Below are 11,542 nucleotides of genomic sequence, written 5' to 3'. Positions count from 1 at the left end.
GGCCATTTTACTGTCTGTGCTTGGATGATGCTCCTCACACCCTGTCGTGGCTCGGTCAACGTGCCCTAGATCACAGCACACAGACCTGCAGTTACTGAGGATGTTTTAGCAGACAGTAAATCTTGTCTGTTGAATGAATCCCATGGAATCTTGAAGGACCAGGAAAAAAAAAAAAAAAAAAGAAAATATTTAGAACAAAGTTGCCTTCTAACTAGTATGTCAAATGGGAATGCATCTGTAGGCTCAAATCCAGCTGTTTGGTGTTTTAAACTAAGGCTGGAGGAATAGGTTTGATTTCTGAGCCTGAACCATTAACAAAAATCCCACTTCTGGTTGATGCAATTCCAGTTGGGAGGAATGGGGGAGAAAGAAAGAGTTTTTGAAGAGGAAAAACTGATTAAAATGCCTCAAATCTTAGAGCAGTAGGCATCTGTTGTGGCTTGCATTAGTAAGTGTAACAGTAAAAGAAAGTGCACAGATTCATAAAGGTCTGCCAAGCATTTTTTTGTGCACTCGTCTTATAGCAAGATCTGGCCAGTGCCAAAGCAGGATTTTGTAACTTGATGAAAAAACTTAGCACTACTGAGCAATATTGTGCATTCTGAACAGGCACAGAGACAAGATTTCAGCTTCATCCCCTATTAGCAGCTGATTTCTTACTGTAAAATCTTGTTTCTGAAGGCATGTACTGAATGGGAGGAAGGAGCGAGGTCTGTCTCTCCACAAACGTGTTTCTCAGGGGAAGCAGAAATCTAGATTATTTTCTTTAGTCCCCCAGCAAAGAAGATAGCTTGATGTAAAACTTCTTTGATTTATGTAGTCATTACAACCTGATCACAATGAATAATGCAATATTGCTTACTCATAACACACATTAAATGGGTATTCTGGGAAAGTTAAATTGTCTTGTTGCCAAGCGCAGCAATATCTTTGCAGACAACATGGGGGCAACTTTGCTGCTTATTTTAAAAAGCCAGTGAATCAGTCTACATTTCTCTGCACCATTTAGGTAATGCTAAACATGTCCCAGGACAAATTAAATATGTTTACAGCTGTGTGATTCTTTCTAGTAATCCATCTACTTGTAACTGTTTTATATTTACATTGTGGGTTTTTTTCAAGATGAAATAGAACTGACCACAGCTGCCAGTAGGGGGATGAAGTGAGAAAGGGTCAGAGCTGGGCTGTAAAAGTAGAGACAAGTTACAGCCTTATGGAAGAAAGACATTCAAATGAAACACTTCTATTTGGTGAAGACTGTGGAGTCTTTGCTAGAGCTGCACATTCAACATGACACATAAGGCATCATCATACTTGCTGAGTATGACCTCTTTACTAGAAAGCAGTCCTCCAGTTTTTCATGAAGAAACAGCTACCTGATGGAAATCTACTGCTTTAGACGTGTCTGAGGAGTGAATATAATTAAATGAATGAGCTGCAATCTGCCTTTGGCAGTATTTCATTTTTCTAAATGCAAAGCAAAATTCTGGATCCAGTCTCCTCACAAATTCCTTTCTGGCTGGGCATTTTATTTCAGGGTTCTTCATTACCTTTTGAATCAGCAGTGACACGTTAATCATTTTTATTTAATTACAGGAATTAAGCACTAACTGGATAATTCCCTGTGTGAACAACTCCTTGTTGGAAGGTATCTGGTATCTGGAACTCCAGCCCACTGTAGCCTACCAGCCAAAGTTCAGCAAAAACACTTAAATAAGTTTCTGTATGCCACTGAGGTACTTCAGTTGGTGAGCTATCCATCAGTCCTGGATAAAATGGCAATAATTTTTCCTACCAAAAAAAAGTTCTGATTATACTACGAGAAGTTTCTTGTGCTGTTGTGCTGTGACTTTCCTGAATTGTCTGTTTCTGTAAGTGATCAGAGTCACAAAGAGCAAGTTCCTGGCAATAGCCTAGGCTTTCTGGTGACTGTCTCAAGGTGCATGATACTATGTTCATCTATTGCTTTTAAAAAAGCAAAGTTTGTGTTTATTTGTCAGCAAGTTCAGTGTCCCTGTACATGCAGCTTCTTGGAATTCTTAGTTTTAGGGCAGACATCAGAAAAAGACAAGACAGGAATAAAATAGGGCAGCTTTCCCTGAAGGCTCACTTCTTGTTTGCAAAGGAAAAATTTGCCAGATGAGACTTTGTGCTACTGCCTCTGACTTCTCTATATCCTCCTTAAATAACAAACAAATAAGAGTTGGGATTGTTTGGTCCTAAAGTGAAATAGGCTTGCTTTGCCATCATGTGGTGGAAGCCACATATCTTGTTTGAAAAATAGCCAGTTTTAACTCTGCTGCTCCCAGATATGAAAAATAACCTTCCCCCTTCAATTTCTAAATATTTGGCTGTTTCCAGATCCTTTTTTAGATCAGGGCTTCAATAAAAAATATTAAGAGGTGAGGTAAAATTGCTTGGGACTGAAATACAAAATGTAGGTTCTAAATTCAAATGCTGGTTTCTTGTGTGGAATAGTTTGTGCTTTGTGCATAAAGAATGACTATTTAGGAAATTAAAGATCAAGATTTTACTTATCTTGCTTTTCTGGTCAGCTGGGCAGTGGTGATGGTGTGGGGGTTTGGGTCATCACGTAGGACAGCAAGCCACCAGGTTCAGTTTCCCTCTCTGCATGAGAATATTCCCAAACCACAACTGATCATGAAACCCAGACAAGTCAAGAGAAATTTTTCCACTTTAGTCAGCCAGATGCTGACCATTTCCAGCTGAGGTTAATAGCTCCTTTGCTTCACAGTGTCTTTCCAGCATGAGGAGCATGGGGAGGGCTGAGCAGTCCTGCCTGGTTTTGAAGGCAGAGCACAGAGGGGCAGGAATCCAAATACTCGGATTGCATCATTCCTTTGAAGTCACTCCTTCTTTGACTTCAGTTGTGGTAATGATCTATATCAGCTGATCTTTAGAGCCAAAAATAGAACTGTTTTGACGTGACCTTGGGCAGGCATATTGGATCACTTATCTGGGTTTCAGATGATCCACTTCAAATACAGTTCTATAATTTCCCTTGAGTTTTACATTGTTACCTGCTCAATGGGCTGTTAGAAGCCGAAATTTTCAGGAGAGACCAGAAGAAGTGGATGCTCATTTTTGATACCTGAATTCAATTTTGAGTTAGGTTTTCTCAGAAAATCTCCCAAGGAGTGCTTTGTAAGTTTCTGGTGTTATGCAAATGGCAACTATTACTGCTCTGTCTCAGCACATCAGATCCTGATCTGCTCTTTGGATTATCTAATCACTGGCAGCCCAAGTGGAGTAGAAGTAATTACACCAATACTTTCAACTGATTCCTATTCATGGAGTAGTAGTGAAAATGTTGATTTGAGGGATAGGTGAGCTAAGTAGTCATGACAGAATAGGCACCTGAGAGCTTTTGGGTCTGGATCTTGTTCCTGCTGTCAAAACAGCCATAGCAATGTAAGCAGTTCACATGCCATCCTCAACTTGAAGACACAAGTCTCAAACAGGTGCTAGATCATGATGGAGTCAAAGACCTAATTACTTGCTTTACATTGTACGTCATAGCAGGGTCTTTGATTAACTCTCATCTCTTCCATGCATTGACTGTTGAAGTGCTTTCAGTGCTTCAAGGCAGATGCTGCCAAATTGGTTATTCACAGAATCATAGGATGGTTTGGGTTAGAAGGGACCTTTAAAGGTCACCTAGTCCTACCCCCTTTATTTTTGTTGCTTTCTTGCTAGAGGTTTAGGGTATCATGTAGTTTATTCTCAGTTACAATGGTGCTGGATGTTCACCTGTGAGATATGTGTAATGGAATCATAGAATAGTGGTACCCATTCTGGATGGCTCTTCTGTCTCATCTTGGAAGGTGCTAAGCAGGTTTCAAGTGCAGAGGAGTTAAGCATTAGATCAGTAACATTAATGGGAATCTGAAGTGTATATTCTGGCAAAAATTTGTTCATCACCCATCATAAAAACAAAATATTCTACTTTAAACTACTGTTGTGGTAGAATCTCTCTGCCTAGAGATCCACTAAAAGGAGAGAGCTGACTAGCTCATACAGGAGAAGGAACTTTAAGAGAGAGATCTTCATGACCTGACTTTTCTCCAGTTTATTCGAGCGAGAATCATGAAGCCATTTGTTCTTTATAGGTGTAGTTACATGATGATGATGTCCTGAGGCACAGGCATAATGTATTCTAGCCCTGGGGCTCTTTTGTTAGATAACTGTTGTAATGTGGGTTTGGATCCAAAATTCAAAGGCCAGTACTTATATTGCAGGTTGATTTGGGTTTTGCATCCTTGGAGGCACTAACATGTAACAGTTTAAGTTAGTGTTGTGGGGTTTTTTGTTATTCTCCACAGCTGTGCCCTGATTCTGATCTAAATCCAAGAATTAGTCTTGGATTAGTCATTGTTAAACTGCAGTAATAAATTCCAGTAGCACCAACTTGTAGCCATTTACCATGCTTGGCTGGAGTTGATTGTTAATAGCACTTATGCTCCTAGTGTCATTTGGAAGGGCCATAACTGTACTGAGTCTTTGCCAAGCTTGGAGGCAGAGCAAAACTTTATTTGCTTATTTGTATTCTCCTGTTCTGCCCCTAATTCTGTGTGCTGATGAGTTTACTGCTGCTGGTACAGCTCTGAGATGCTTGCTGACCCAGAGAGGTGCTTCTGAGTGCAGATGGTCAGAGTAGGACATCATCATGTTGCAGTTGTCCTCATGTGTGCTGTACAATGGCAAATTGTACCATTCTAAAGGATTCTGTTCTCTTCTGTGGGGTTTTAATTGCTTAAGTTCAAACTATAGGTTTTTGAAAAACAAAAGGGCTGAATATCTGATCTTTTGGGTGGGTTTTGAGAGTTTTTCTTGTCAGGTGTGGTGTTATTTGGGCCCAGTGAACGAGATTCTCCGAAGGCAAATTAGAAGGTCTCTTTCAGCAGAAGTGGGTGCACATCTAAACTGTCATTTTGGTCAATGTCTAGTAATTGTTTCATAATACAGTTCAAACCCTTGCATTAAACAGAACAGGTTGAGGCCAATAAGCTGGACAACTGGAAGAAAATCGTGATAGGTTCAGCTGGTGCCTGGCATCAGAGCAGCCTGTCCATATGCTAAATGTTTCTGCAGCCAAGTGGGCTGGGACTATGAGTGGCCACATGTGAGGCAGAATAATAAAGCTGGGAGGGAGGAACGTGGTTCCCTGAACAGCTTTATAGAAGCAGCTAAAACTGGTGAAAGAAGCTCAGCTAGTCATGGAAAAATCATTTTTGGGGACAGAAATAAATTTCTAGCTACTTTTGGTGGACATAATTGTTTTGTGTGGAACACATTGGTTAGAAACACATGGAGGGTTCCATGGATGGAGTTTGCCTTGTCTGCTGGTTACCTGTTGGGTGCTGGCTTAGTTGGAGGAAGTGAGATGTTTTGATGGGTCTCATCACTGATCACTCCGGTGAATTTGTGCTGCAACGGAGCTTTGCCAGAGATATGGACTACTTGGTAATAGCTGATCAGGTTTTTTTTGAAATCACACTAATTTTGGTAGCAATTTTGTTTTATTTCTAACTTACCAGGTGTTAATTTAGAATTACTAATTAAATGTAGGCTGTGAACATTTGGCAGGGCTTATAATTCTTTCCTTCCATGTAGGCAGTATGTTACCTAAGATGAGAGCTGTGGTTTTGAATGAAAGAGGATGGTAGAAAATGCACCACAGTTCAAGAAGAGGTGGGACGATTGCAAGAAGTGGTGGCAGAAGTTTGAGGAATAAAGTAGCTTAATGCTGTAGATGGAAAAATGTGGTGGTTTTTTTTTTTGGTTTTTTTTTTAATCAGTTTGCACAGACAAGAGTCTGCCCTAAGTGACCTGAATTTAAGTTCAGCTGTACCTTGAAAGCAAAATACCAGTTGTCAGAATGGCCCTGGGTTCTACAGTTTTGTTTACATTACCCACTAATTCAATTCCTTCTCCTTTATGTATCCTTATTTACTTGGTTTTATCTCTCATACTTGTGTGATGGAAGGTCCATTCCCACCTGCCTGCTCAAGCTTTCTTCATATCTGTCTTGAGCATGCAAGATTGGGACCAGTAACAAGTCAATGTAGAAAAGTGTTACTTTATTTTTAGAAAGCTGTTTCCTGGAAAGCTCTGCATTTGCAGGCATAATTACAGCTCTTTCTTCCTAGCACCTTTCATGCAAGCATACACTGTCTTCATAAGAATTTCTGATTGTATCATAATTCAAAGGAAAAAGGATGTAACTGTTCCTTAGCTGGATTTTATGTTTTGTCTAAGCTACTGAGAGTCATTAATTGTTGCTCCAGAGCAACACCTGATTTATGAGTTTAATTCTATGCGGATATTAGTGATATTCAAGTCATGGGAGATGTCAAGTTTACTCTCTTGTGTTTCTAGATCTACCAGAGATGCTGGTTAGTATTCAAAAAAGCTTCAAGCAAGGGTCCAAAGAGGCTGGAGAAGTTCTCAGATGAACGGGCTGCTTACTTTAGGTGCTATCACAAGGTAAGACCTATGGTTGTTTCTCAAACTTTTCAGAGGCAGAAACAAGAATAAAATCTGAAGTTGACGTGTATTAATTGGCATGAAAACTGGAACTTTTTTTTTTACTATCAAGCTTCTAAACCCACTTGTATGTTCCTGCATTCAGTGAAGCAGAAGCAGAGTAAGTGTTCTATTCTCTGCTTTGTAGCAAGCACTTTGTGAAACTAATAGAAAATAACTGTTTTTAGAGATTATGTTCTTTTTCTCTCCTCAGACCCTTAAAATAAGATCTGAAATACTTTGCAATGATTACTACTCTTAATAATTACAGTAACAACCATCCAAGGTAATACACTAGTGCATACTTAGAGGTCCCTTTTTAAAAGTATTTTGCATCTATGGGAAGGCAGTAGGCAGCTGCAGAAATGAAGGACAACACAAAAAATTTTCTTACAATGATGGTGTGAAAACCTTTGCTAAATGCACTGGTATTAAAAATATGAAGTTTTGCCCTCTAATCTGCTCTTTGGAGTTCTGCGCATATTTCATATTCAACTGAGAATTTACATGTGTAATTCTCCTGGGCACAGAGATGAATATAAGAAACCCTTTAATTTATAATCATTGTTGGCAAAAACTTAATATATTAGAAGATTAGGAATTATGTGCATAAATTCCTAGGAGTCTGTGAGCACAGCTCAGCTTGAGGCTGATCTGCACTTACTCACTGTGACATACATTTAGCAGGAAATCTTGAGGGAATACTGAATCTGAATTCAGACTTGTCTGTCTCTATGCCACATAATTTGTAATCGATGGGTCATAAAACCTGTGGCTATTTGTAGTTAGTCATGCCCAGAAATAGTTCATTCAAATTTATATTAGGCAACTTTCAAAAGTAATAAGTAGTCCTTTTTTTTTTTTTTTTTAATTGCATTTGATATGTGTGAGGACTGCACAGTGTGTTAGAGACCATTTCCAGCTTTGTGTGAAATGCTGCATTTCTGTTAGCCTGGCTCTGTCAATTACTGATGCAAATCTGTATTTCTTCCGTGGTAGCAGCACATCATGACTCAATGTTCACATTAGGTAATGGATATGAAATCCAAGAGGAATCTAAATGAATCTGGGCTTTATTTCTTCTTTTCTTTCAAGAAGTTCTGTAGGTTAGCACTTATTTGTCAGATATACAGCCTGACAGCACTTTCCTGTGGCTGGATCTGCAGACTGAAGCAAGAAAGTCTCACTGGCTTGGAGGGATTTTCAGGTTTAAGTCAAACGTAACCTATACTTAACAGTTACTTAATTTTAAAGTATTGCTTCTTCTGTACATTTAGTTTCTGTATTTCCCTGGTAGCTCAGCTGACAGGAATAAACAGCAGTCAAACTCCATGATCAGTCACTGGGAATTGATTGTTCATTTTAGTAGCTGCGAAGCTCTTGCTTTTCTGCTTATGAAAGCTGTAACTGTAGGTAGTTGGATCTGTAATATTGACAGTTATAGACATTAAAGCACACCCTAGTTTGGCTGAAACTTTAAGAAACATTGTCATAGCAGTAAGAGAGCTTACACACATACTTTGGGTGGTTTTTTATCACAACTGAGCGAAATCTATGATGGCAAATGAGACTGTCCTTTACGTATAGAGCTACACAAGTTGACAGACCCTGTTTATTTTTAGTGAGCCTTACTGAAAGGAAGCCAATGAGTATTAACTAGCATTTTCTAGCTAAAATATGTTAATTTACAAAGAGCACAGGTGAGTAAAAATGAGTTTCTTTTTTAAATAAGCTTTGTAAATGTGTGAAATTCTAAGGTGGTGAATGATGCAGCTTCTAACAGTAATAAATGAGGTGTTGAAAAAGGAGAGCTTATCACTGCTGCTGTGTACTAGTCTGTAGTTGAACTGAGTCATATAAAAAGCATAGTTAATTATTAATCAAAAAGCTCCAACAAACAATATGGCAGAGTCTTCAATTAACACTACTTATCACCTGGTTTTGATATATAGTATTAAAGGCACTTTGGTACTCAACATTTCATCCAGAGGTGTAGGAGTCATTGCTGCTATCTTGAGACACTTTTGGTCAGCAAGAGCAGCTGTTGCAATGGCAGCTTGATGGTGTGTCATGGCTTTTCTGTGACTATTCTAACTGTCCCTCCTGGACAGAAGGCTTCTTCTCCTGTCTCTGACAATCAAGTTAATCCTACAAATGAGGAACCCAGCCAGTCCTATTAACATGTCAAGTGTCTCTGTGGCTTAAGCTTGTGCTGACGAATTTAGGGACAAGTGCAGTTGAGTCTGATAGATGATAAGAGGAAAACCTCACTTGAGCAGTGTTTCAGAAATTTGGTTGTTAACTTCCTACCTGGGTTCTATGTTGATTCTCAAATGCTGTTGAATGCAGCACCAAATCTAGAAAACTGAGGAGCCCCCACTCACCCCATCACTCTCAGGAAAGATTTAATCCATCATAAAACTGTAAAGGGTAGAAAAGGAAAAATATTGAGTGGAGCTAATTTTTCAGTAGCACCTGCCTCCTTCACAAGTGGAAACAGACTGTCCAGAGCACTTGCTGTGTTGGTCACCAAGTGACCACTGGAGCTGAGTGCTGTGGTCTGAGACCATGCATCATCTCCTTGGCACTTTTATTCAGTCAGGGTCTCTCCTGTACCCATCTGAAGCTGGGGTCACAAGCAGTGTTTCTGGGGTGTCTTGGGCATGTTTCTCTTACATGGGGGATCCAGTTTGTTCACATTTAATACTGGCTGTAGATGTCCCTTTGTGCAGCCCTGCAGCAGGGGCTGAACGTAGCCATCATTTTCACTGGAAGTTTAAGACAACAAAAGAAACACTTTCAGTATAATATTGACTTTCAAATACTGCCTAGTTTTGTTTCATATTTTTAAAAGTGAAAAGGTTAAAGTGTCCTAAAGTACAGGTCATCTGAGAACAGTCATCTGCTTATGAAGTGAACTGGAAATTTGCATGCACAAAGCAAATTGCCCACTTAATTCATTTGGTCCCACAAGGGAGAGAAAATAATTAGGATCCAGGATACAAAATCTATGCAGAGAATTGCCTTCCAGGTATCTGTCTAGTTTTCACTTGTTTAATGTAAATAATCAACCAGAAATTACCATATGCTTTAACAAAATAATACTGGAGGAAGACATTCTCATTTCTCCAAGTGACTTTGGACTTTACAGTGTGCCAGAAGAATATTTAATATTCCAATCCAAATCAACTAATTGCATACAACAGACAGGAATATACTGATTCCTGGAGGGGATCTAAGTTTTAATCCGATTGTATTAATCTTGCCTCGAAACAGCAGAAGTAATTTAAACCCTCTTTCTATCCAGTTGTGGAATAATCCATTGGAAAATTGAATTGTGTAATTTGTAATTGTTTTCCAGGCTTGGTAATGCAAAACTGTATCAGTAACAAAGTAAATGTTTTAAGTATGACCACTCTGCTAATAACTGGCTGTTAAGCATTTATTTTAATGAATATTGTCACTTACTATGAATTAAATGTCTGTTTTGAGGCGTTAAGAGAATCAAAGTAACTCGTCAGGATATTTTGGTATCTTCACTCTAATGCCCTACAGTGTGGTACAGGTGCATGTCCTTCCATGTGGACATATTTGACCATAGGTCCACTCATCCTGTGAGTGAAGGAGCAGCCTCTGAGTGAGGGTAAAAACTGAATCTCTGCATCTGGAAGTTGTTCCTGGATTTCATTTCTTTGAATAAGCCAGTGCTGGACTGCAGGGGGGGTATGGCCAGTGTGTGCACTTCTGTTTGTGGGCAGGTGAGAACTAGCAGCTGATGATTTTTCCCACTGAAGAAAGGGTGATCTAGGCATGGCTGTAAATTTTATTTGTATTTTAAAAAAAATATTTAACTATATAAAATTTTAGTATGTTATGGATGCTTAATAAGATAGGTAAGTAAAGGCAAATCTTATATGCAGGACTGGGCTGGAATTGCAGCAGCATCTTCCATTAGATGTTTCTTTGATGTGTTCTGGGGAGTGTTCTACCTGTATTCATCATGGTGGGAATTTTCAGGAAGCCAAGATAGAACCATGAAGACCGTAATTAAAACACAAAATACATGAAAACTATTGCATGTGGTCCTTGCGTAGGCAATGAATATACTCCCTTGTGTTGCACTCCGAAAGGCTACCCAGATTTAAGAATTATATACTTAGGGGATACCAAGTTTAAATGCTAAAAACGGTTTGTAGGAAAGTGTGTGTTTGGCAAGTTTTTGAAGTGAGTGGGAGAGGTAGAAGGATTTTGGCCTGAGTGTGTCAAGCCAGGGTGAAGCTCTGTCTGCTTGTACTGTCAGATGGGAAGTGAAGGCTTAATCCCTGTTCCTGGTTCAGAACTCTCTTACCACACAGCTCTGCAAGGATTTCAATTTTTAATTTTTTAGTTTTGAATCTAATGAAATGTATTCCAGTTATATGTGTTGTCATCTTAACATAAAGGAGGCTTGAAAGTAAATGGTAGGGGAGAAATATGCAAAAGGAAGTCTTTAGCCCCTAACAAATATTATGCTTGTGATTTCTTTCTTGATATTGTCTAGGTCTGATATTTGTGGTTTACCTGCCTTTTTAGAGCTAAATTTACAAATGTACAGTACTTACTAATCTTGGATAAATAAAACATACATTAATTAAAATAACCACAAAAATGCTGTTTTGCAAGAGCCTGACAGGAGGAGAATTATTTTAAGAATGCAAAAAAAAGGAAGAAGACTTCAGCCTCAGATATTTGCAGGTGTTTGGTGTCTGCTCCTGACTCCTTTCCAAAAGGGTGGCAGAGGGGATGTTAGCAGCCTGGCACTTCTTCAGTGTGAATTTGGTGCATATGTGCCAGACAATTTGAACCATCTGTTGCACAAGGGTGAGCGATGGGAAGGCTATTTAGACACCTGGGGTAATGATGAAGCACCTTGCTGGGTGACACAGCAGGTCAAATATCAAATGATCTTTAGACAACCTCTCCCTGAGGAGCACAGGTGCACTGTCGAGCCTTGGCA

The 11,542-nt window shown here is 39.2% G+C and overlaps 1 protein-coding gene across 1 annotated transcript in view; it reads left to right on the top strand.

Moving 5' to 3' along the window:
* The first annotated feature begins 5,412 nt into the window (after positions 1-5,412).
* The window catches only part of DOK5 (docking protein 5), a 21,162-nt gene continuing 15,032 nt past the window's right edge, over positions 5,413-11,542 (top strand). Inside the window, exons 1-2 of the mRNA XM_009998758.1 lie at positions 5,413-5,484; positions 6,400-6,507. Coding sequence (XP_009997060.1) covers positions 5,413-5,484; positions 6,400-6,507 — 180 coding nt within the window. The remainder of the gene's footprint in view (positions 5,485-6,399; positions 6,508-11,542) is intronic.

The sequence above is a fragment of the Chaetura pelagica genome, unplaced genomic scaffold, assembly GCF_000747805.2.
Source record: "Chaetura pelagica isolate M959 unplaced genomic scaffold, ChaPel_1.0 scaffold275, whole genome shotgun sequence".
NCBI classification, from domain to species: domain Eukaryota; kingdom Metazoa; phylum Chordata; class Aves; order Apodiformes; family Apodidae; genus Chaetura; species Chaetura pelagica.
Note: the sequence above shows the minus strand (reverse complement) of the source record. Positions and strands in the feature narration are given on the sequence as shown.